This window comes from Bacillus rossius, chromosome 13 (assembly GCF_032445375.1).
Source record: "Bacillus rossius redtenbacheri isolate Brsri chromosome 13, Brsri_v3, whole genome shotgun sequence".
Classification (NCBI taxonomy): Eukaryota; Metazoa; Arthropoda; class Insecta; order Phasmatodea; family Bacillidae; genus Bacillus; species Bacillus rossius.
In genome coordinates this window covers 19,246,737-19,274,289 of record NC_086340.1, presented here as the reverse complement: position 1 = coordinate 19,274,289, position 27,553 = coordinate 19,246,737, and the positions used below count along the sequence as shown (strand labels likewise).

The following is a 27,553-nucleotide window of genomic DNA, read 5'->3' as shown; positions in this document are numbered from 1 at the left end:
CAAAGTATAGATAAAAAAGGGCTATATTACAATTTCAAATTACTAATTAAAAACTTATATTTGAAATAAAGAAAATTAATTCTAGTCCGGGGTTTAGATGGAGGAATATCTAATAAGAATGTATTGTGGGACAATTGGAATAAAGGGGCAAGTCCAGTTTCTATTTTTTTTTGTTTTAGCAACAAAGGTAAAGATAAACGCCCAGAAGCAGCAAGCAGTGCAAAACAGATTTCTTGCACATTAGGTACTATTGGCACTGATATATGGGCCTAGAGTAGTATTCTTAGACGACACTGCTTCTCACACAGTTGAAATTGTACGTGTTGTAACAACAGCTCGCCTAATATCACCTAAATTATCATACTGCCTTTACTATAAAGAACCCATTTGGCTTTGTGAACTTTTGGTTTGCGTCATACACGTCACAGATGACAGCACCCAGGTTGTTAAAAACATTTCCGTTCGTTTACTTTCCGTCGCATTTTAAGAAATTACTCCCGGGGGGGGGGGGGGGGGTATTCTTGGCGTGTATGTCAAGTTGTGTTGTAGACGGCGAGATACTTGTGCGGCAAGGCAGTAGCCAGGGGTGCCCACAAGGGGGGGGGGGGGGGCGTAACGACGCAGACTGCGTCATTAAAATTTCAGGGGGTTAAAAGACGAGAAAAATGTATATATTATTTACATAATTATAGCTTCTAATGTGAAAATACGTTTATGGTGCTTTGATAATTGAAAGGGATCTTGTAAATCAAATTGGCAACCCCGCACTTTCCTCAACAAAAGCAGTTATCTGTCGGTTCAGGATGGAAATATTAGGTACCTGATATGACCAAAATTATTATTAGAAAATCAGTTTTAATTAATGCAAAATGTGATGAAATATAATACTAAAGAAGTATAATATTATAAAATAATTGAGTAAATCATTGAGAAAATAGCATAAAAAATTTCGGGAGGGCGGGGGGGGGGGGGGCGAATCATTAGGTTGGTGGGGGGGGGTGAGTCATATTGTTTGGGGGGGGGGGGGCACCTCTGCAGTAGCGCCACCGAGGCTGGGTTGGAAGGACGTCGCGTCGTCGCCCGGACAAAGCCCTGTTTATCTGCGCCGTGACATGGTCGTGTCCGCCTAGAGGAGGGGGGCAAGGGTAAACGACACCCGTGTCCCAGGCGTGTGGTCGGATGAGGGGGGGTAGGGGCTACACTAAGGTGCGACCTCGAGTATACCGTCGTCGCGACGCTTCTCGGCAGCCAAGCACTTCGGTCAACCCCGAACTTTCCCGAAGTTCCTAAGCTAAAAGGTTAGGTTAGGTTCGTCAATGCAACGGATAGTAGTTAGTTATTTATTTTTTTCTTGAGGTGTGTAGGGAGTTTAGGTTAGCGTTATTTAAAATACTTAGACCGTAACATTAATTTTATAAGTCTTTGCAATATCGTGGTTTTGTTTCTTTTGAAACTGTACGGGTGTGGCTCTCAATCCTGGAAACTGCATTTACTGTTTACGAGGAAGCAAGTTTCTAGACATTGTTAGAATTATGTTATACTGTTATGTAATTATATTCCTAACTCCATGAAGTAGTTACTTAGTTCTGTTTCCGGATTTCGTTTTTAAACCGTGTTTTTAGAAGAGTGAAAATGGCTGATATGCTTAGAATATCGGGTAGAGATTCTTGAAAGCACCCGAAGGACGTGCGTCAAAACCGGGAAGCCTTCATTTCACAGACGAGAGAGCCACAGCCGAAGTTTCTCGCTTTTTTTTCCGTTCTATCTCATTGTATAAACCGGTGTGGTATTCCATTTTCCGGTCGATTAGGATAGGTTAGCTACATTATAAATACTTTATAAAACATTGTGGATGGTTGGTTATATTAGGTAAGTATAGCTACATTAAAAATACTGTAAAATCATTTTATGGTTGCTTAGCAAATAACTTTTTTAATATGTAGCTATCCAGGGCTAGGAAACCGTTTACATGATTTCACAGTATCTTTAATGTAGCTATCCTAACCAAATCAACCGTCCACAATGTTTTAAAGTATTTATAATGTAGCTAACCTAACCTTTTACAATGAACAAAAAAACCGAAGATGCACGATCGGTAGAGACCTGCAAAATTCGCGGTTTCGCTGACCGTCAGGATAGACTGCACATACCCCTGTACACTCGGGCAAATAACGCAAGTTCATTGGCTGCCGACTTGTAAGTCGTCTCAGCTGGTTTGTCTGTGATTCGATCCTTCTTTATGGTTGAGGGTTTATAGCCGGTTGAGATTTCGTCCAGATGAACAGTAAGCCAATAGCAAAATTATGTGAGAGGTGTATATATGTGTTTGAATTCTAGCCTTATCACCGAATGAATCCGCGAAATTTTGCAGGTCTCTATAACGATCGGACGTTTGGCTCTCCGTCAACACCTCTCTATCTTGGTTTCTCCGCCATCTTGACGCACGACGAGAAGACTTGCGACGCCGCGCTAAACGGCAGCAGGCTGACGCCCCTGAGTGGGCGGGTCGCGACAGGCTGACCACGCTCTACCCCCCCCCCCCCCCCTCCTCTTCATGGACGGCCTCGCTAATGTATTCAATTAGGCCCCGCCGCTTGGCGCCGAGAGAGGCCGCGCCCCGCAACATGCGGTCTTGAGTTTCGTGGAAGGGGGTTTCCGGCTGTTCGCGTTCCTTCCAGTCGCCTTCGAGTCATGCCTTCTCGTCCTGCTCCAAGTCACGTTTCAAACTTGCCGACTTGTTCAGTGGCTAAGCTTTCACAAATTCGAAATTTTTTTCAAAAAAAAAATATATATATATTATTTACTTTTTGCATTACTAGCTGCAAAAGTTGCATTTTTTTGACGTGACAACGTCTAAAAAATCGATGAACGCCGGATGCACGCACGAAATAGTGTCCCGAAACGCACATTGTCCCGTTACGCTCATTGTACGCTTGCGCCGCGTCTATCTCTCTTCCACTCGATTGGAACAACCCACCGATTTGACTTTTTCGAGGCACATTAAACTTGAAACACTCCCATTCGTTTCCTACTTTTCCTATCATCGTCCTATCCTTAACAGAATAACACAGATTGGAAGAAGTTAAATAGCAAACATGTATAAAAGTTATAGTTAAAATAATCTATTCGTTAAAGTAATAAATATATTTGAATTAATGAGTGCAAATAAAAGTAAATTTATCAATCAAATTGTATATTTTATTTCACTCCTTTGTATCCATATAAAATAGTGATAATTCAATAAAAATGATTCAATTTTTCATAAAAGTATGCAATCATTTCATCAATGTTTTGTTATGACGTCGCGTTAAACTATCGTCCGTAAACCGACTTTACAGACAACTATTTTTTTAATATATATTTTATTTACTTTTTGCACTACTAGCTGCAAAAGTTGCATTTTTTTTGTTACGTTTTTGTGCAGAGTGGATTAGAAGAATGAAACTGAATATAAAAATGGAACTTCAAACAATCATTTTAGTTTCAGAAAATCTTCCTAATTTTTATGATTAAATAAAAAAGAGCTAAATAAAACAAAATTTCCTGAAATAAATTTAAAGTATACCACTCAAGTAGCCATATTTATTCCATTTTGGTTTTCCTTATCCGCGCGGTACATAAATTTATTAAAATTAAACTTTGTCAGTTAATAATGCAAAAATGTATTAAATATATAAATTCATTTTGTTGAAGTTTGGCCACTCGGAACGTCTACAAGTTTAACCGTTAGACGTAAATATAAAATAACGACCTGGAACATCACATACACCCATAAGATGGCGGAGAAATGAATCTGTAGCGGTGTTCCACGCCTATAGATAGAGACCAGAAAAATTCGTGGGTTCAATGAACTTCAGGATGGACTCCAATAGCCTCTACACACTTGGGAAAATACCAGCTGTACATTGGCTGCTGACTTGTGAGTTGTCTCGACTGGGTAACCTGTGATTCGACACTTCTATGAGTGAGGGTCTCTAATTAGCCCTCAGTCCTCCAAATTAACAGTGAACCAATGGCAGAAGCCGCACTAAGGTATAATTATTTGCATTTTAGCATAACACGAAATGAACCCGCGAATTTTTCAGGTCTCTAACTATTAGATTATCCTGAAAACACGCAACTCATCCGCCCTCAGCATATTCTTAAATGCTTTCCCGTGAACACACAACTCGAATGTATGGAGCAGTTTACAAATAGCAGGTTTTATTTTCCTGAAGCTGTGCACACCGCATGTGTACCAGAGACCAGCAACGTATTTATCTGCTGCGTGCACACAGCACGGGGACGTTACATATGTCAGCCAATGAGATTGAATTTGATGGCTACGTGGCTACGAAAAATTAATTCAAACACTGGTCAGGATTTATATGTACTTATATATCCCTATTACAAAGTAATTATATGACGTTAGTTACTCTTGTACTCGGAACAACTTCTAAAGTATTAAAAACACAAACAAACATGGCCCAATTAATGCTAGGTTTCTGTTTTTCGCACGGGGTAACGCAAACGTAAGAGCTGGGCATTGCCGAGCTGATACGTACGGATCCCTGTCAGCAGGCGTGCTGTTGTAGATAACTCCGTTCCGTGAGATCCGTTTTCGCTTCCGTGTCGCAGAACGGGTCTTGCCAACAAAACAGTGCTGATCATGAGAAGAACGCCGTTTTACAAATAGTGTCGAACTAAGTTCCGGCGTTATTTTATATTGAACTATAAAATCTGCAATCAAATGTTTAAATGTTTTTTATATTATTATTTTAAATGGTACAATTGCAATCTACAGTCTAAGAGGAAATTCTGCCGAACATTCCTCCGCCCGTTAAAATTAGCGGGGGAGATCCGTGTGGTTTGGCAACGCTGTACGCGTTTTCTCCTCGTCGCTGGGGCGACATTCCGCCCCACCTTTTCTCTCCCCTTCCCCCTCCTTTTTTTTTCCTCCTCCTTGTGCAATCTCAGGCGGATTGTCGCTTGCACTGACTCACCGGGCCTTTTGCCGCGGGATTCTCCGAGAGACCGGCTTCCGGCCTCGCCCCGACACGTGTGTACGTGTGTGTGGGTGTGGGTGAGTTGTGGCTCACCAACATCCGGAGATGCCAGCATTATTACCGCATTGTAAACCATCCTGCGAACGAGAATGCACTTCGAGACAGATGCATGCGAGGCATTAAAGGTTCCATCTCACTCGCCATGTTAATTTTTTCTCCCCCCCCCCCCCCCCCCCCCCCCCGGGTGTTTACTTTGAATAAAACTCGTATATCTCCAAAGAAATGCAAGTGAGGGATTATTTTGAAATTTTTACAAATAGACTTTAGTTAAAAGTAATGACTAGAGACCTGTAAAATTCGCGATTTCAAATCCCTAAAGGATGGACTCCATGATCCTCTATGCACTCTTGGAAATTACATCTGCTGATTGGTTACCGACTCGTAACACCTGTTGACTGGAATGATCGTGATTCGCTAATTCTTCTGTTAAAGATTTTTCATTGGCCCAGAGTCCTTCAGATAAACTGTGGCCCAATCACTGAAGCAAAATAATGTCAAAAGTATTTGGACTCTATCCTATCGCGAAATGAATCCGCGAATTTTACAGGTCTCTAGTAATGACGTACAAACTAGAAACGCGTGATACAGAGCATTTTTACCTGGTCATTTCACACGAACAAATTCCCCAAAGAACCAGGCTGGCCAACTAATTGTGCAAGTACTTTCCTCGGAAAACGTTGCAAATTTTAAAAAGTCGTCAAACCCTCCAGTAAAGTGCATTCGTTCGTGGAATATGCGATACAGGCTTAGTCTTGTGAACTCCCGAGACAAACTGTTCGCGTGTGTGTAATGCTGTGGCGGCTCTGGACTATTTACTTTTATAGGGCTTTTCCCTTGAAAATTGGAAAAAATTAACTCTTCCAAACAATATTTTAAGCCAACGTGGAACTTAATTGTCAACGATGGTTTTGCTAAGGGTTGGCTGATTTGAACCATTGTTTAAACTAAGTAGTTTTTATTCAAAAATTTATTTTTAAATATTATTTTTTGTTTAAAAGAATATCTTAACTTTTTAATAAAAGGTCTAATTCCACTCTAATAACAACAAATGTTTGCTCATTAATATTTCTCGTGGTTTACAGGAACAAAACAATTACATGCTATTCTGAATAAGTTGTAAACTATACCAAGCTAAAAACTCCTCTAAAATTTATACACACACATATATATTTATATGTGTGTATTTGTTTATGAAATAGTTCATTCCTATTTTGTGGGAATTCTCCGACCGTATGTGGGAAACACCCATTCTATGGAGAATCCTCTTCCTGTGGGTAATACCCTTCATATGTGCAAATTTGCTGTTGTATGGTTTTCATTTGAACATGGTGAGAATCAAAACTGACGTAATAAAAAAAGCTGGTTTTAAACTAAAAAAAAACTTGGTTCAAACAAAGAAACAAGCTTTTTTTGGTTATTTAAAAAAACTTGTTTTGCTAATTCAGCTTGAAATTTTGATGTTCCTTTCCTTATAAATTATCCCGGGTCAGTTTTATAAATGCTTACGATAAAATTCCTAATACTATATCACGAATTAAAAATATGTTTTAACGGGCACTTTGTTAATGTATTTTATAAAATTCTAATTTTCTTCTTTACTCACTAATGTCCATATTTTTTAACAGAAAACTAGACAGACGGTTAAAATAAAATTTGGAAAAAAGAACTGGGCCTTGGGCGATTGCCCTGTCCTGCATTCGCCCCTTCAGACTGTAATGTCTTCGCGTCGACAAATATCTCCCCGCGCGAGCCAACCAATAGGAACTGGTCGCCGCATTTCCAGCGATAGCGGCTTCCTGTTTACCAACCCGAATGTCGCTTCCTTCCAGCTTTGAATATATATACTGTATAGAAGTCGCCAGCCCAGGTTAAAATTTCTAATACGGTTTTGAGGTAGTTGGTTAATTCACCGCCCGCAATCGCCACCATCTCTAGGGCATCGACTTGTGGTCCCTAGCGGACAAGTGTCGAACTCTTCAAACACGCCTTCCCCCTCCAGTTGAACGACGTTGAGCTGCAGTGAATGATGGATGAGGGGTGCGGGGAATGACAGCGGGCGACAGTGCTGCGCTCTAACGTGTAAATAACTACTAAGACGATACAGAGCGTTACGGCAGCGCACTGCAGTGGTGAAGTTCCCAAGCTGTTCATCAAACGCTTTTGAAAAACGTAGAGTAAATCCTATCCACTCGCGACTTCTATACAGTATATATATTCAAAGCTTCCAGCCACCGTTCCTGACAGTTCCAAGTTACGTCGATGAGCGTCCAGGGGGGGAAGGTTTATTCTGTTCTAGGTCTTCAGCTCGTAAGGTAGGTAGTTGCCACGGAGAAACCTTGGTGTGCGGGGGTGTCTCAGGACTTAGCATCAAAGCCGAGCGCAACGATAAGCAAAATGATAAGAGATTCTGAATAATAAACCAAAATTAAAAAAAAAGTTCGGTAGTTACGTATTAACGCCACCGCAGCTACCTTAAAATACTGTGGACGGTTTGTTGGGTTAGTGTAGCAACATTGAAAATATTCTGTGAAATCATGTGAACTTTTGGTTGGGTCAGGATAGCCACATCTTAAATTGGTAATTCCTCAGCAACCATAATAAATATTTTATATATATATATATATATATTTTAACGTAGCTATACTAACCCAACCAATCATCCACAATATTTAAAGGTAGCTGCGGTGGCGTTAATACGTAAGTACCAAAAGTTCTTAGTAAGCGTTTTTTTTTTGAAAGCGTATAATCTGCACCCTGCTCGCACTAAATTATTAGATACCATGACTGCAAATTTTTATTACGTAATACAAATTTCAAACAGGTTATACTTTGTGGGGATTCTTTGCACGACTTATGCGGCAAAAAATTTGTAATTGCCGTAGAGACCTGCAAAATTCGCGGTTTCGATGGCCTTCAGGATAGACTGCACATACCCCTGTACACTCGGGCAAATAACGCAAGTTCATTGGCTGCCGACTTGTAAGTCGTCTCAGCTGGTTTTTCTGTGATTCGATCGTTCTTTGGTTGAGGGTTTATAACTGGTTGAGATTCGTCCAGATGAACAGTAAGCCAATAGCAAAATTATCTAAGAGGTATATGTGTTTGAATTCTAGCTTATCACCGAATGAATCCGCGAATTTTGCAGGTCTCTAGTAATTGGGTAATGTTGACAGTTCATTCTATTAAAAAAATCTACTATTCTAACTTAGCAGGTTATTTGCTTAAATGAGACATCTTTTTAACTCGGGATTTTTATTATTATTCAGAATTGTATTTAATTGGCCTATAAACTATTCTCAGCTTGACATTTGAGTTCTGGTTCTGGGACATTCTATTTTATTCAGGAGATAATAATATACCGGGAAAAATTTGACCCTTTTTTTACCTTGACAATTTATTGTTAATGTTTTACCCAATTTTTTTTATACTGTATTAGAAACATGGTAATTCACTCCAGGCTAGACTCGGCTCGATTAAACATAACCGGGCATTTTAAGAAATGCATATTGGTCATATTATTTAGACGGGTTACAAGTTAATTGGGTAACCACTTTTTCATTACTGGCCCAGGGTCGTCAGTGGGCGTGTCAAAGAGCACTGTAGTCCAATCGTCAACGTGAAGCAGTTTTATATGTGCTTAAAGTCTACTTTGCCACCCAATGAGTCCGCGGAACAATCTTGGCTCTAAATCATTGTGCACTCTTGTATCACATCTTAGCTATCATAAACACATCAATTATTCATTCTTAGATTCTAGAAGAAGATAGGGACAGACACTATTAAATAAAGTTCTGTTTTCTGTTTACGCGTGTTCAAAATATTAAGATTACCCTAGAAAAATTTCCTATCCCTCTTATCTGGGGCACTTAACTTAACACGTTTGTGTTGGCTTGTGAGCAGATTGCAAGAATGTGCCTCTATCAGATCCTCGGGTCTGCGGTTGCGCCATGCCCCCAGTGATTGGGGGGGGGGGGGGGAGGTTGTGATAAGCCAGCGCCGTCTCGCGGAACTGAGTGCTGTTATCTCGGGCCCCCGTCGACAGAGCGCAGGCGTGTGCGCGGGGTGTTAGCTACGTCGGAGAGATAGAGAGATATCTCTCGTTTCCCGGAGGACAACAGCAGAACACCGTCTTCGGGCTGGTCTCGTTCCAACGTTCTTTCGTCAGTTGCGCGTGCGTGGAGCTGCAGCGATTGTTCAGCTTTATTGGAGTGAAACTTCTTTGTACAACCGGTACAGGTTAAGTAAGTGCAGCGCCCAAGGATGCGGCGATTACATGTTTTGTTGTTGTTGTGGTGTAAAAAAAAAAAAGTGGGGGGAAGAAGGGTGTCGGACAATTTTTTCAAGCTTCTCTCATCTTAAGATCCACTGTGCATTTTAATGGGCATTTACTTTTTCTCTTTGCAATTTGCACGTTATCTGCAGTTGGCGCTGTCCGTCTTTTCGGTGCGCACCGTTGCCAGGTGTATCCAAAGAGCGCAAAAGGTTTCAGACAAGACTTGATATTGTATGGCCTTTTTTTTTATTTTAAAAAGAAAATTTAGAATAAGAATTTTATGAACACATTTTTTTTTTGTTGTTTCATCATGTGCATCATCTGATAATATTCAGTTTTTACTTCTAAGGAAACGTTGTAATTTTTATATATTTTTTAATATTTAAAAATTTGGCTGTGTTTGTGTGACATAATTATTGGAATACCTTGTTATTTGTAGTGACCGACAGGTGCAAAAAGTTCTCATGTACATTAATACTGGTCTTTAGAAAAATTAACTAATAGTAAAATTAAAAATACACTAAAATTAATATAATCATCGATATCTAAAAAAAAAATGTTTTAACAAGCTGGGTAGTAGAATTCTGGCAACAGTGCGTGCCATTTATTTGCTTTGTCCTGCATGTTTTTTGTCGTCCTGTCATATTTGCTTCTACATTGTGTGCTTCATTGTGTTAAGTTTTATAGTGCAGGCAAAGTACGGAATGGTAACAAATGACAACCAACCAATGATATTGAATGAATATCACGGTTACGAAAAAAATAATTTATAAGAGAAAACAAAGACAGCATAGGGATGAAAGAAGCTGGGTTTTCTTTATTTCTTTCAGAAACTTGCAACAAAAAAAGTGTAACTTTTGTTACAGGAGAAATTTTTTAAAAATTCGCGCGGAACACACTACATTGTAGACACTCGTTTAGTGAGATCGGTCTTCGTTTCAGTGTCATCGTATACTTCCATGCATACCTCCGAAACTTGTTTAATTTCTCCATGGGCGTAGAGAGTGAAAGAAAAAAAAAGGGGAGGGGGGATGATGCTATAACAAGAATACATTTTTTGATAGGCCAGTTTTTTTGGTGCTCTTGAAGGGAGAGTGGCATGGAATGTTCCCCCCTTCCCCGTCCACAGGTGTTAACTCCTTATAAAAGGTTTCAGAAGATGAAACGTTACATTTATGAACGGTAGACATCCGTCTCCGTTTCCGTGGCATTGTAGAAAAGAACTAATAGAATTGTGATTACCGTAAAAGGAGGGAATAAATCACATTTTAATAGCAGTTTCACGACATTTGCCTCACAGCTATCGAAACGGATTTTTTTCTCTCGCTCTAGCAAAAAGAAGAGGTGGGAAAAAAGTAAATATCCACGCGTGAGGCAAACGTCCTTTAGTTTACCGACGAACCTCTGCTAATCCATTAGGTTTTAATCATATTGTCATGTGATCAAAAGATCCTAGTGAACTAAATATTGCACCTTTCGATTGTGTCCTAATATTACGCGCTAAAAGAGAAGATTACTTACACTATAATTGTACGCATGGGCGTCGAAAGGATATATTTTTTGGGGGGGACTGCAATTGATTTAGTTGTTGAGGAACATCCATCCCCTGGGAAAAAAGCGGGGGATCCGGGGGTCCTCCCCCGGGAAAATTTGGGGTTTGAAGGCGCAAAAAGGTGTTTTTTTTGGCATTTTTCTTTCCTAGATATTATAATTATAGTTGGTTGCAATATATAATTTATTTTTTATAAAAAAATATTTTCAGAGAACAAATTTGTAAAAACCCAAAGTGCTCACATTACCACGATTGGACTAAATTCACCATGCGCAACATATGGGTTTATATCACAGAAATCATATTAATAATATAACTACGAAACTGAATATATTATTGGAGGTCGACGAAATTGAAGACCTTTTTATTATTGGGGGGGGGGACGTGTCCCCCCCCCCGTCCCCCCCGGTTGCGACGCCCATGGTGTAATTGTACGTATCCATTGGCCACGAGTTGAGAGCAGTAGCGGATCCAGAGGGGGTGTTAAGGGGCTCAAGCCCCCTCCAAAACCATCTGGGTCCACTATTGTTTTAGTGTTTGCCTTGATAAAGCCTAGCCTCAGCTGGGTCAAGCCCCTCCCAAACCAAAATCCTGGATCCGCCACTGGTTGAGAGCATGTTTAGAAGTGGATGGGGAGGTAGCGCCGGGGCCCGTGCAGGTCGCGACAGGCCGCTGGCACAGGGCGCGCTGCCAGCCCGGGTTAAAAACAGCGCGCGAGGCGGCCAGGCGGTGGGCGGCGCGCCCCGGGTCTCGCCAGACGGCGCGAGCGCTCGGCGGTGCACGGTCGCGAACGCGGGGCGCCGCCGCCCGAACACGAGACTGCTGCAGCAGTCGGGGACGCCTCGTGCCTCTTCACGAACGAACGACCTTTTTTTTTTTGTTTACCGTCAATCTATTTTTTTCGATCGAAACCGAGCCCCCTTAAGCCCGACTAGCAGCGATGATGGAGTTGGATTCGTTCGATTTGGGTCACTTCTTGGCGCAGGAGTTGTGGTACCAGCAGGTAATTCCTCCTCCTCTTCGTCGTCGTGGTTCGAGACACCTGTGTTTCGCGGAGAACTTGGACGCCGCTATTCGTTTGATGTTAGCTGCTGTGGCCGCAACTTTGAAAGTTTTGAGGAATACAGGTGTCTCTGACGATGACGATGAATTTTTTTGTTTTGTTTCTGCTTTGTAAGTTTACCGTTTGTGCACTCTTCGTTTCTCCGTTAACGTCCCACCGTTGATTTGTTTAGGAATTTTTCCCACTTTCGCTTGCCTAGTAACTAGAGATGTTAGAAGAACTCGAGAAACTTTTTTCTGTATGTGCCGTTGCTGTTTTATTGTTTTTTAGTTCTTCCGCCAAAGTCCCCGTGGACTGATGAAACGTAACCTTACTGGAACTTTTGTCATGTGTCCGAAGTGTTTATGTAATGTTCCTTAACCTTTCACAGGGGGCGGATCCGTGGATTGTCTTCGGGGGCGGGTTTCCCCGATAGTCGGTACCTTGTTTACTAATTTATTGCTTCCGACAGGGGCGCAACAACAAGGGGGGGGGGCAAGGGTATTTTGCCCCCCCTTCTGAAACGTTGAAGTGGGGGCGAACGGAGGGCAAAGAAAGTGCTGTGTAATCAATTTTTAGATAGTAAAACTGCTTAAATAGCACCATTTTCCACCTTGAAATACAAATTTTCCCGGGGATCAATGATTCTTCATAAAAAGGTATATTGCCTCCCCTTTGGAAATTTAGTTGTTGCACCCCTGGCTTCCTATGTGTTATCCAGGGGGAGAGGTGTGGCACTAAATCCTCGCATGACCTGAACAGTGGTGCGTTGTGACGTGGCGGCAATGTCTTCTCTGCAGTGTAAGAGTGCTTGCTGACGGCGCCCTGGTGCGTGTGCCCCTCCCCAGGTGGTGTCGCTGGACGGACTCAACTCCGGGGTGCCGACCCGCACCACGTCCACCCTCACGCCGACGCTGCTGCGCAACATCGACCAGACGTTCCTCGACCTGCAGAGCGAGGTGGAGCCGTACCAGAACGAGGCGGGCTTCGTGCCCCCGGTGGTGCAGCCTATAACGCAAGGTGGGGCCCCCCTTCTCATTCTCCTTCTCCTTGCGCGCTCTTTGTTGCGCAGACCCCCCACTTCATGGAGATCAGGGGCGTAGCCAGGGGGGGGGGGGTTAGGGGTTCAAACACCCCCCTCCCCCTTAGCACCAAATCTTTAATTAATTTCTTATTCATCACTCAAATTTCATATTAAAATTAATAAAAAAAATATCAATTACAATATTTAAATTTAAGTACCGAAAACTGCTAAAATAGCACTATTTCACACGTTAAAATCCAAATTTTCCCCGGGGGAGGAACCCCCGGACCCCCCCCCCCCGCTTTAATACGGGGGGGGGGGGGGGGGGGCGGCATGCTTCTTAACACCCCCCGTACACGAATCCTGGTTACGCCACTGATGACAATACACGGGTTATTTTTTTTTTTATTTGAGTTACTTCTGACGCTCGTTACAGTATTATCTTTGAAAAGATTTGTGCAATGGGAGTGCATGACCTGATGTAAAAAGCTTTTGGACATATGCCGTTGTTGAGCACATGTATGTGTGTCTGTAGTCGTTCTGTCTGTCGTTCTCTTCTGTTTTGGAAAAACTATTGCGCGTTTGTTTCGTCTTTTTGTTTTGTGGTGTTTTTTGTCTCGTTTCAACTGTTGTGCTGAATATTTTTTTTGGGGGTTCAATATTTTTGTGCTGTCATCATTTGTGGGTCTTTTTTCGTTCTGTTAGTCCATTTTTCTTTGTTTTTCTTTTGTTTGTTGACCATATTCCTGCTATGGAATATTATGTGGTGTTTATATCCTATTGACAACAGCAATTTTTTGCTTAATTTGTGCTCGTTACAGTGATAGTCGGTCGAACTTTTCTTTTCTGACAAACTACCGTCGGATTTGAATTGCTAATGACCACGAGACTAATAGTGCATCAACAATGGTTGAGCCTACTTGCAGATAGATATTGTCGCGCAGTATTTGCAATGCCTGTGATATCGTACCAGCGTAGGTGCATGCAAGTGGTTGTTACGCTTTTTAGTTTTCAAAGTTGGTTGCGAAGCTTAATTTTATCTCCACACGTTTTCGCGAAGTAATATAAGGCGCTGATCTCAACTGCGGCTTTCACTGTTTGCTTTTTTGGCAAGGCTAAATTTTGAACCAATCTGTATTGATCAGGAGGAAAAAAATATTACTGCACGCAGAAACTACAACTGTTATGATTATCACTTCACACATATTGATTTAAAGTAAAGAAGTGTCCAAAACTTGGACACAAACCCCGTCAAACTATGGATAACATCTTGCAATTGTATTTGGAAAAAAAAAGATGATTAGGTCTTAACCCCTTTCAGACTGATTCATCATGACATTATGTTTTATCTAGGACAATTTCTACAGATGTTTCACTATACAAGCATTTCATTTGATGTTTTGTAGCAATTTTTTATTACCAATTTTGTTCTTTACTTGCTGTTTGTAAAATGTTAGACAGATAATAATTAAAATTGCCCGACTCTTGCAGTGTGGTCACTGACCAAGTTCATTTTATGGGTGCCCAGCTAAATGACACCAAAAAATGGAATCTATACATAATCTCATTTTCAAAACATTTCTTTTGAACTAGACTATCGGCAAAGTAACAAACATAAATATGTGCTATGTACTTTTATAATTGCATTATTCGTTCTAAAAGTTAATTTTATCTGTTTCCAAAATTGGGCAAGGCATGCAAATAAATGTTGTCACATTTTTACCTTTCCTTTGATGCATCCCAGCGTTGCGAGAAAATAATTTTGATGGATTTTTAACAAAGAGAGCTCCATTTGTGAAATTTGTATTTAGAAATTAAATTTAATTAATAATTCCACAGTTCAAACAAAACAGATTTATAAATAGTTTTGTGGTGTGTTATTGTGCAATTACATAGTATTTTCGTATGACTTCGGTTGTGTGTGTAAGCAAGCAGAGAGAGAGCAGACCACATGGTTTCCTTGTTCGCACAGGCAGCTACATGAGCCTCGTGGACCAGAAGGGATGGCAAGGAGGGATCACGTCCGTCGCGCCCTCCCGCCCCTCCACGGCGCTGCACAACCCGACCATCGCCACGGTCGCCAACACGGCTCGCAGGAACGTGGGCGGCAGGCGCCCGGCCAAGAACACCGGGGTGAGCTTCTGCCCTCCTGCCCTTTCCAGCGATCCGCCCCCCGCCTCTTTCTTTAGGCCGTCTTCTCATCTTGCTGGCCCGCCTTGAGGTCTTTGTGATCTGTCATTCGGGCTTTGCGAGAGTTCCTTTCCCTTACGGCACTTGATGTTTCAGATACATTTCTGTAATGTTGCAGAAACATTACAATGTTTCTGCTGGGCAAAGTTACGATTGTGAAATGTACCAGAACCATGGTATTCTGTATAGTTTAGATTAAATAAAATAATAGATTAATATTGTTCCGTGTCTTTATAACACCTATAAATAAATTTATTTGCATTAGATTTTGTGGTGCATTCCTGAGGGAAGGAGTTAATCACTTTTACTACAGTTTTAGTTTTGTAAATACTTTAATATCAGTATTCTTACAGATATAATATTAAGGTGCATGACAAATATTTTATGAGACTGTTGGTCTCCCTTAAAATCCCCAGAGATTTCAGAGAGGTAAATAATAAACTCAGCTCGTCACTGTCAACTAAATGCAATTTGTTGTATGTGATGTTACTTGGAAAATATAATTTAAAAAAATCTCCTTTGGCACAGCCTACATTCCTAGGTAGATTTCGAAGTACCTATTTATCCTGGAAATAATTTTGGAAATTTCTATAAACTTCTGGAACATTTTAATAACTCAATGTACATAACATTTATATTTTCCAATATTACAAAATGATCGATTAAATATTTGCCCATCTTCCATGCAGCAAAAAAAAAATTAAGAATATTTTTAACTCAATGTATCCAGCATTCAGTAGTTAACAACACAGCATTGAATAGCTAAGAATGGATTTAATAGTATAAAAGGAAGAGATTTTATGAATATTTTTAATTTCCACCACCTTTTTTTTAAGCCCTTGTAGCAATGGTTTGTCTTATCAAAAATTGTTTGACACAAAAGTGCTAGATAAAAATTATAAGATTAATAAAAAATTTGCATGGATTCGATGTGCCTACGAAGGGAGTTATGATTTTTTGTTCTTCAACACTTGTTTTTTCAACTCCTTGCAGTTATGGGTAATCAAAAACTTACACAGATAAAAGATTTTGGTATTACACCTACGAGTTATAATATGTTAAAACGGATATGATATTTTCCATATTATGGTAGTTAACAGCAATATTTCTGTTTCTCATAGATAAAACCTTTGGTCGGATATTGCCAATTAACGAACTTTACCAAGATTTTTTCCACTGCTAGATTTTATGTAATATTTTGGAAGTGATTTGTGAAAAATTGTGATAGTTGTCGTGTCCACAAAAGGTTTTATATATATACATACATGTGTATGTATGTCTATATATATTCAGCTGATAATGTTTTCGGGGTCTGTGGAACATGAAACAAAAGACTATATTACAATTTTCTGAAAGTCGCACCATGATAACGGCTACAATATGTATGTAGTTTTCTTTGAAATCTACCAGAAATAAACTGTAACTAGGTTTGTAATTGTTATTCCTCAAACAATTTCAAGAGCCCTACTATCTTGTAATCAAATCATTCTGTGGTGTAACATTAAAGATATCAATATATTTTTCACTAGTTGTTTTGTAAAAAGTTATGAAATGACTGTTGGCATAAGCTCACACACATTTAAAAAATTTACTGAGGTATGCATTTCTTTTAAACTTGCACAATTGGAAGTGTAACTTGTCCTAGTAGTTGTTATGCTATCAAAGGTAACTTTAGCCATTTGTAAATTTTGTTTTGCACATTAAGTTTTGAGGCTGCATTGTACAGTTGTTGTTTTTATAACATAGTTTAACATTTTTAACCAATGTTTTTTCTCCTGATCCAGATAAGCCCAGAGGAAGAGGAAAGACGAAGAATCAGACGTGAGCGGAACAAGATGGCAGCAGCGAGATGTAGAAAGAGAAGGATGGATCATACCAACGCCCTTCTGGAAGTAAGTGTGTGAGGAATTAACCAAGAAGCTGTCGTGCATGATAAGCATATTTTTCATGTGGTCCAATGAACATAACTCCCTGGTTTTTCTAATCAATATCATGATTTTAAAAAATTTCTTAATTTTGGGTCTTGCACACTATGCGTATTGACAAAATATTGATTTAACAGGGTGTGCGAGATACAGATAAAGTAAAAGCCAAATTTTGTCAGTAAATTAATTCTTGTGTATTTCTAAATCTAAAAATAAGTCCTGTGCTTCAAATCTTATGTAATAACGTAGTAATTAATGGGCATTAATTATTTAAAGTTTGTACTGCAGTGCTATATACTGTAAATATAGTAACTTCAGTTATCGTTACTATCGTACTCTGCCTTGCAAAGTAAATACATATTTCTTTAGTACACCACTTGCTTTTGCCAATGTGTACTGTTCTGCAGGATCACTTGTTGAGGCAGGTAATACTTGGTGACAAAATAGTGGTGTGCACTTTATGTTGTATGTATATTTCTTAGGTGGCAAACGGCTATAGAGGAGATGTTGTATTGCTTTCAGCAAACTGAGGAGCTGGAACAGAAGAAACAGGGACTTCAAAACGAGATCCAGCAACTGCAGATGGCGAAGGAGGAGCTGGAGTTGATTCTGGAGACACACAAGGTGTGCTGCCGACTGCGAGAGTCAGGCAGCCCGCCCTCCCCGCCGGACGTCAAGCCGCTGATACTGCCCCCAGTTGTGCCGGAGCAGAGGGAGATGAAGCCGCCGGGCCCAGTCGCGGACCAGGAGAGGTTCTTCGGCGCCCCGCCGCCCGCCAAGCGGCCGGCAATGTCCGGGGGCTCCGCGACGGGCGGGGCCAAGCCCCCCAGGCCGACGTCCCTGCCCGTGGCCGCTGCCTTCACCCCCATGCAGAACATGCTGAAGACGGCGGCGGCCATGTTCGAGGGCGCCGGCCTCCCGGGCGCCACCCCCTCCGCCAACATCCCCTTCAACTTCGACTCGCTGATGGAGGGCGGGACGGGCCTCACGCCCGTCTCCTCCGTGTCGAACCCCGTGGTGACGCCGTCGTGCTCCAGCCAGCAGCGCAGCGCCGGCTGCGTGGACCTGTCCAGCCCGGACTCCGTGCCCCCCAAGCTGGTGTCCTTGTGATGGCGGGCGGGCCAGGCCGGGCTGGAGGCCAGGCGGGGCGTGCGGAGGTAGCCCCCGTGGCCGCCGGACATAATGCTGTGAAACCAAAGTGGCCTCGTGTTTAGTCTGCCTGCCTGCCTTCACGTCGCCGTTGTTTCCCGTTCCGTCAAAAGATGTTTGCTCAATTTTCGCCAAATTTGCTTTGCTACCAAGAAAATGCCTTCTTTTTTTTTTTAAGTGGTTTCTTCTACAGGAGATCTCGATCTCCGGTCATGATATGCTTTTATAATTTTGTGGCAGAAAATAGCATGGCCTTGTAAGTGAGCAATAAGAGATTTTGTTTTCGAAATAAGACTACTGTTTGTGCGCTGGCAATACACGTGTGAAATATTGCATTTTCAGCACGGTATCGGTGTGCATTTTTTTTGGAATATTTTTTCAAATGTTGATAAACTTTGTATTGCTTACTTAATTGCTATGGATGTTGTTTAATTTTGATGTTCACACATTCACACGTGACTGTTCATAATATTTTTCAAGGAAGTGTTTTTATACATGAATGACCTTGTGTTGGTTGGTGCTTCAGAAAAGATTTTAAAGAGCGTGTTGTAGCATTTTTATTTTCGGAAATCATATTATAATGTATCAGATAATTATTTTAAAAAATTAGATATATTGTGACAGTTGAGTATAAACGATTTGAGCAGTATATTTTTATCTGTATTGAATTATCAAAGAAGATAGATTGGAGAAACGCAACAATGTAAGTCGATTGGAGAAACGCAACAATGTAAGTCAAGTGCAAAAGGGAGATGTGACAATATTGAGTCAAGTGCAAGAGTATTGCTAGTCTAAGTTTTGTATTTGTTGTACTTAACTGTTTAATTCTTCTGCATTGTGCAAGTCTTGTGGTACGGACAGTTTTTATGTTTGCTCGGCAACTGGCAGTTGCAGAATTCATGAAGTTTTTTTTTGTCTTCCTTGAAATCTTGGAAGCCTTTGTTTGTGATGTTACATGTGTATATTTTTGTTGTGACGTGTTCTGTGGATGTTTGGTCAAGTGAATAAATCTTATCAAAGTTTTGATACTGTATGAAATATGAAGTGTTTTTCCATTTACTGTTTGTTACCTTCAGATTGTGTGGTTGGAAGATTTCGCTGACAATTTAACGTGTAAATTTTATTGCATTCATATTAATAGTTATTTTCAAGCACAGCTAGTTCAATGTTGGCGTGATGACTTCTTGCGGCGGTTCTAAAAACATGTTACAATGATTAAAAAATTAATATCTTATAGCAGCATAAGGATTGTATGTAATCCTGAATGTGAGTGGAGATTTTGGTAGCCCAAGGCTACTTTTTTCTAGAATGATAATTACCAGTAACGAAAGTGTGCTCGTAAAATTTTCAAAAAAAAATCAGCTTCAGCAAAGATGGTGTTTTTTCATAACCTTGATATTTCAGACAATTCTAGGAAAACTCTTGAAATATGTATGATGTTGGCACCTTCAACAAATTAAACTAGGTCTAATAAAGGGATTGACATAATTACATCAAAATTAAATCTATTTTTATAAAATTATATTTAATATCAATTTCTCTGCTTTGTACGAATCATTAAGAATAAGCGGGAGGTCTGAAAAGGGAGGAGGGTTAAGGTTTAGATTGATTTACAATGACTGGTAAAGTGGCTAAAGAAATGGGGAATGGTACTTGTGTTTCCATTAATCATAATTTAGTTTTCAGAAACAAATGAGTTGACTTGAATATAAAATTTTTTTATTCAGTATATTTGTTACTGCTAACCACGAACATCGCAATGTGGCTATCAAAACGGGTAGTTTAATATTTCCAATGGTGTTAAAAATTACTGGCCAACTGCATTATCATTATATAATTTAACATATGTATGTGGTTTTATTTTTTATCACATATTTATATACTATGATAAGCATTTTTAGTCCAGAAAATATAAGTATTATTCTGTAAAAAATTTGTTCAAAGGTGAATGGTACATTCAAAAGTTTACTGCCATAAAAATGTATGTCACTAAGATGAACATACTGTCTTAAAAAATAGCTTCTTACACTTCCCCACATACAGCAAAACCCCTTATTTGCACTTTTCATGGGGACAAAGTAAAAAAGTGTAAAAAGCGGGAAAGTGTAAATAAAGGGAAAAGTATAAAAAGGAGTACAGTTTACCTTATTTAGAATTTTTTTCCTTTTGTTTAATAGCACATACTACAATGCAGGTACAAACACACTAACAACAAATTTTACTTTAGTATTTAATCCATTATTAATTTACCACATTTGACAAAAATAAAAAAAAAGAATGAAAGCCAAAATGTTTTTCTGATTACTTCCTAAAAATAAATTTGAAATTTTCTTCTGCTTGCTTTTTTGGCTGTTCAAGATTATTTGCCTCTCCAAATTATAAATACAGTTGCAACCGGCAGGGTTTATAACAAATACGGGCTACATACACATTGCTCACAGTAAAAATTTTTTTAAGAAAAGGCCGCAAATTGTTGAATATTTACCGTCAATAGCGCGCCAAACGCGGAGAAAGGTCATTGTACTCGGTCAGCTGCTGTAACGACGCGGCGGCGCATGCGCACTCTATGCTCCGCCCAGACTCATGACGCCATCAGCCGCCAACCAATAGATGCGAGCCTAGCGGAAAAAAATATAAGCTCCACCTCCCGTGTACCAATTTTATCCAGTTCTAATACCAGTTTATTGGTATACGCACCAGTTTTCTCGCTGCCGTGACATGTTCAAGTTTACGTTTATCATGATGTCTTGATACCAATAATTAATTATTTACGATCCCCAGATATAAATGGTTAGTTTAAAAAATATGGCGTCAACTGTACAACACTTCCCAAATTATAAAAGACGTATAAAACAGTTACCAAGACACCGCTCATTTTATCTTGTGAAGTTTATGTCTCGTACCAGTATTTCGGCTAAGTTGTGACATAAATACAGTATCAGAACTTACAAGCAGCCATGTTTGTACATTCATGAGTTTACGTTTTTCCCTCGTGCATTTTAGATTGTCTCCTGCTATAATTACTCGTACTTTTACACGCCTAGGCTTAAATTATTACATGTTTAGAAATAAAAGCAACTTTTCATGTTATAAAATATGTATATTTTGCTATTTAAAATGTTCATTGCCTACTAGCTCCACGGTATTTTCTGGTTGTTTATGGTTGTTACGTGACGTAAATAGCGGGATTGATTGGATTTTTGAGACGTAATTCGCGGGAAAGTATTGTATTGGACTATATGGGAACCAAACGGGACCTGAAGAATATAGTGCAAATAACGGGAAAACGTAAATAACGGTAACGTAAATAAGGGGTTTCGCTGTAAATGCATTTTGAAAACACAATTATTACAGTTAACTGTCAGAGCTATTGAATTGCTACAGGCGACCAAATGTCGCAGTTTCTACTGTGCAATGGCCGTGCTTAAGTAGCTTGGGCAGGGGCTTTTTAATAGCAGGAAGCTAAGGTCTGACTAAATGAAGTCAAAAATTGCCAAGATATTGCTTCAATTAAGTGTTAGCAGATGCAAAAGTGGGTTTGATGTTTAATCACATTATATTAGAACATACCAATCAATATCTCCTTGTATGTAGGATTGATATATACCTATACTCTTTATTGGCCCTAATGTTTTTTTTTGGTCACAAAACCTGGATATGTTTAAATTAGATATTGACTATGTAACTAAAGAGGTATTAGTATCCCATTTCTTTAAATTATTTGCTTATTTAAGTAGTTTAAATAATAATTTTTTGTCTCCAATTTAAATATTTTTTCTTGATTTACATACCTTAAAACTTATTTTAATTTAATTTCATTCCTTATTCATATAACAAGTTTATATAGTATTCTATCCCTAGAGTATATGACTAACCTCAATAGTGATTATTTTTTTCCCATTCCAAACACACTAGTCAAATTAAAAATAACTTTTTAAATCACTATTTAAATACAGTACTGCGGGATTTTAGGGTGTTTGTGTTGATAGTTCTGAAAGAAGTAAGTTAAATTCCAATTTAATGGAACCAGTTTGAAAATACTTTCCTTGAATTAGTTATAGCTTAATAAATGTACTCAATCAAATATACTTAACATAATACTTGCAGCAATACTGTAAATTGGGCCGTCAAGGTTGCATGCAACAAACTTGGCATTGGCTTGCTGCGGCCCGGGCCAACATCCTCCGGACTCCGGACCTGCTCTCTGAAGGGAGGGAAGGTGGGAGTGGTCTAGTGGTCTGAGCGTCCCATGACCATTGAGGATTCTGCTGAGCACACATGTGCTCAACTTGTCCCTATTTCACCATCTCAGCTGTTAAGTTAAAAAAAAAATAATGTTACATACTGATATGAATATTGTTGTAAAAAAAAATACACCCTATTTTAACATCCTAGAGAATTTAAGAAAACGAAGACAATTGTGAGATTTGTGGGTTCATTTGTTCATTATTTATTTAATATACTTTAGCATTAGCATGAATTTCAGAAAGTAGTTGTTACATATACTTTTTTTTGTGCCCATAATTTCAACTCGCAAATTATTGAATATATAATTTCTAGATATAAACTTTTCACCTACTTTGTGATCAAATTTTGAGAAAATGGGTAAGACACAGGATGCAACTCTTTTTGAGTTAAATTTCCATTTAAGTAGATTCAGTAATACAAAATTCTATTTATAGAACCAAACATACCAGAAGCATGCATGTGATCTGTTGTTTATTTACGGTAGATCTGCATGCGAGTCGACAACAGTTTGAGCAGACACATTATGCAGACTTTCTTAAATGTAAATATGAAATGTTAGTTACTGCATTATTTCTTTAGAACAGATTTTGATGAATTTTGTAACAGAGATAGCGATATAATGGAATAAAATCACACAAGTATGTTATCCTGTTTAATAAACACATTTACATTTGCAGTAGTCATTAAAATCCTTTTACAGCGATAACACTTGGCGACATGTGCCACACTAGCATTAGCAATTGGGATTAGCCTACTGCCTATGTTAATGTTTTAATAGTAATAATTATTTAATATGCATGCCATTTAGTTTTTTTTTTAATAAATGCTCATGTACATATATTTTATTTTTCCATACCATTATGTGGTGGTGATACCGTGGATATCAGTTATGTTCATTGCCATATTGATGTATACAAATGTGAGTGATTTAGAACTCTTCACTGCTAAACAGAAATCAAGTCCTTCAACAACCGGTAACAAAGCTAGTAGATAATATTTAGGATGATTTTTATGACATGTAGAATAATACCATTGGAAAGGGTATAAACTACAGAATTTTTTAAAATAAAGCTAAATTAAAAATAGCAATTAGTTTTTTATACTGAATGTCAAATTTGGAAGTTTATTATCACTTTTACACATTTTTTGGACTTAGGAAGCACATAAGTAATTTTCGTAAAACTTAATTAATGTATCAATTAATGATGTATTTAGAATAAAAATACATCACAGAATACAATAACAGTTATTTTGTGCCATTACTGCCACAAATATAAAAGTTATGATGATTAGAGGCAAGATTTTGGGTAATCTTCCAACAAAATAAAATCAAATTCACACATCCATTCCATGACATTTAGGACATGAAGTAGTACATAGTCTAGGTACCTTTCCAATCCCTCAAAAAGTTAGTCTGTTGTTTTACCAAACATTTTATATAATTAAATTTGATTATTGCAGACCAACATACAGGTAAAGAGTGGTAGCATTCATTTTAACAAGTAGGTAATACTGACAAATTAGTTAATTCTGATACCTTCTTTTACTTCTTCTGATAGCCTAGTAGTTTATCTCAATCGACTTTGCCATTTGCCCGGCCGGCCCGCCTCGTCATCCTAAACAAAATGGTATTAAGAGATTATAAGTTGCAAGGTGGTTTTAAAAATTGTATACCTCCTTTCTACTCCTAATAGCCTGATACAAACGAAAAAATGGCTCTCTCAAAACACGTAGTTGCGCTACCAACGGGTTTTCTTTCAGAATTGTATTAGGAGATTATAAGCTACAAGGTGGTGTAGTGGAGGTAAATATTCCGTGTTAATAAAATACACCTCCTTTCTACTCCTAATAGCCTGATACTACTAAACAAAATGGCTCTCTCAAAACGCTTATTTACATCGAGTAAGTTCCGATATTGAAAAGCAATGAGAATATTGATAGATGAAAGTATTGATTTTTTTTCAATTGTTCTGGAACACTCGATATTGTTTTTACTAGCCAGTGAAACCTGAGAATATCGGAATCAGCTTACTTTTTTTTTTAATTTGGTTCAAAATAGTGCTGGTTGTACCCTGAATTTATTTAATGTAAACTCGTATAAACCTGACATTTTATTGAGTCTATTACTAAACTTATTAATTTTTTAAATCTAAAAATTACCTACCAAAGTTATTTAAATTACAGTGTAAAAAACAATTTATCAATGAATATAACACATGGAAAAAAATGAAAGTAGATCTTCATGATTTCACATAGTTAATAACTTACATTACTATAAAAACACATTTACTTTCACCTCAGTGAAAAAGATAACATTTTATTCATGTTTCTTATCTTATAAGCCATGTGTATTTTTACACTTAAAAATATTGGTTTCTAAACTATTATATAGTTAAAATTTACGTCGTACCGACCATGGCCTCTAAGCACGTACTCCGCACCGCTAGTACCCGATCCCATTTTCGGAGCACACCCCCAGGCCAGAGGGAATGAGTCAGGCGAGCGTCTCCGGCGTGACACCAATAGTCGTAAAGAAACTTAAGGGCACGGAACCCCAGGGGCTCGAACCCATAAAACAATTAAGGGAAAAGCCTGCAGCAGTAGCTGCGCTCAGTCGCCGCCAGTCGCGATGCAGCGCCACCTCCTTTCATTTCCCCTACTCCCACTCTAGGTGTCTTGTTCCCCCTCTGTCGCCTCTCATCCTTCCCCTCTTTTCCCTCTAGATTCAACACTAGCGACATCTGTGATTTTAGTTCTTTTTAGAGTATTTAAGCGGGCTCTCAGCTCGCTATAGTTGCTGTCTGCCCAGTAGGTCTAAGGGGACAGTCCGCCGGTTAGCGCTAACGAGTTACGTCTACACTCAGCGTCGTCATGCTGCCCGAATACGTTCTGACCGTCATGAACCTAGATTCGTGTTACGTAGATATTGAAACCGTAAATCCGCGGCATAACATTTTGCAAAGTAAATGCTGGTAATAGTGACGGCGATCGCTGATTGTTGGGCCCGCCATTATTAGTATGCAATTTATATTGTTAGTTCGGCTCTCTACAACTGCGTGTTGTGCGCCAGCACTATTTAATTTAGCTTGCTATTTCGTTATTACTCAGACGTTAGCGCATAGCCGGTGTAGGTAAAATATACGCTTACATATTTACGAGAACACTGTAACCAATCCCTATGTACGTTAGTAACGTTTCCGCAACGTTTACGTAAAATCATAAGGCAATATGCATATAGCATTGGTTCTACACATAGGCGGACATAGTTTTGCTTATGCTTGTTGTAAAGGAAGACATTAAAGAGCAGTTACTATTACCTTGTGCCGTAAAAGTAAATCAAATATGTACAACATTCGTACCTAGTAATTGCACAGCATATAAAGATATATATATATATAGGTTATACCCAAATTGTAAAGATTCGTATGTAAAGAAATGATGCTGATAATGGTTGTAAATATAAATAAACTTATATTGATGATAGACGCATGTATTATTGAAGCACCATATAAACAAGATTTAGTTATACACACAACAATTGGCCCATGCTAAGGGATTTTAATATCTCATTATTGTTCTTTGTAATCGAGGCACTAGTAGTCAAACTGCAGTTTTCTGGCGTTTGGCTGCAAGCCATTAGGACAAAATTACTAATTACCAGACATTAAACAAATGTGTCGTAGCCACTCCGTGCGAGCACCGCACGCACGTAGCAGACAACAAACCTCATTAACATTCACCATGGCCACTGGCCTTAATTAAAGTGCCAGTGACAATGATCAAGTCGGATTAGGAGAAATCCCACTAAAACAATTCACAGTGAGACAATATGTTAATAAATTTAAAGTCGCCAACTTGATGCCACAATTCAAATAATTAAATACTCTAAAACAATTGTTAAGCCTTAATCACCCAATTACCAGGTGCTAACTTTTAATTGGGCACCTGGAATGTGTTCTTAGCTTATAATAGAGCAAATTAAGTAAATATAAGTTTTTGGTGCTGGCTCACAAAGGAGGTGAAACATTCCCTCCCTTGCAAGGCGGCCAAGTTCGGCAGTCTCCAACCACTCCGCGCCGGGTCTAGACGTGTGTCCGTGAACAGCCTTTCACTTTGTTTCACCGATCGGTCATTCTGCAGTCATTTTAATACCTAAACCTTTTCTTATATTATCCTAGCTGCTCACGTCGACTCGGCGTGTATTTTGCGGGCCCGGGCTTATCCCGAACGCCTTCGTTAGTGGTTTCGCACCGCGTCGCGGACCACGCTACGTACGGCACTGGCCGACTCCAGCCAACACGCTTTCGATAAACCGCTGCGCATATGCCTGCCGGCTGCAACCACAAGTAAGTGTAATTTAAGGTCTTGCTCACTGAGCCACCCTAAGACTTTTGGTACTGGCCGTCTCCAGAGCACTCGTAACCGCGTCCCGCGAGACTGCCATGGCGAGTTCATTGTGTGATATTAGTGTCGTGTTTTGTTCTGTAAGTAACGTATGTTCATGTAACTGTACAACCGCTCAGACGCCGCATAGCGCATTCACGTAGTGTTTGTAGCGGTTCTGCCACCGTGTAGACTACGCATAGGGAGTACCGCGTACCCATGCGTATCACCAGAGAAGTCTGTTAATTAAACGCAATATAACATAACCGGTGTTGCTTACGATTATTTCGCATCACCTCGTCCTCCACACGGCCGAGCGGCTTCACAACCAAGTAGGGAAGTTCAGGATAGATTTCAAGCCGCGTACCTGGCGGGGCACGCGGGGGCAGAGTACCCACGACCCATCACCAATGGCCTAGTGTTCCACTAGCCTAGTGCCCCCCGGACAACAACAGCACCGCGATGCCCGTAGCGCCTGTCAGGTACTTCCTGGGCCTTCTACAGAGGCCGGGTGATGGCAAAATGTAGCAGAGCTATTTTAAATACAGTTTAACTTATTTTTCGTATTATTTTGAAAATAGTATATTATTAAATTGTTAGATACATTAGGTCTTAACATTCAACTTGCACAGGAAAGACAAAAGTATAGCAAGTTCTTAATAGAAGGTGTACATCTTTGTGTTTTTCTAGGTGTAATTCAAGAGTATTGAAACAATTAAAAA

The 27,553-nt window shown here is 39.4% G+C and overlaps 1 protein-coding gene across 4 annotated transcripts in view; it reads left to right on the top strand.

Moving 5' to 3' along the window:
- LOC134538314 (transcription factor kayak) overlaps positions 1 to 19,238 on the top strand; it is a 108,877-nt gene extending 89,639 nt beyond the window's left edge. For 3 of the 4 annotated variants that reach the window (XM_063379512.1, XM_063379513.1, XM_063379515.1), the window contains exons 2-5: positions 12,761 to 12,932; positions 14,909 to 15,069; positions 16,911 to 17,018; positions 17,574 to 19,238. In XM_063379512.1, coding sequence (XP_063235582.1) covers positions 12,761 to 12,932; positions 14,909 to 15,069; positions 16,911 to 17,018; positions 17,574 to 18,161 — 1,029 coding nt within the window. In that variant the 3' untranslated portion in view covers positions 18,162 to 19,238. Of the gene's footprint in view, positions 1 to 11,604; positions 11,874 to 12,760; positions 12,933 to 14,908; positions 15,070 to 16,910; positions 17,019 to 17,573 lie in introns of those variants that run through there. The other variant, XM_063379514.1, reaches the window with a different exon arrangement.
- Positions 19,239 to 27,553: the final 8,315 nt, after the last annotated feature.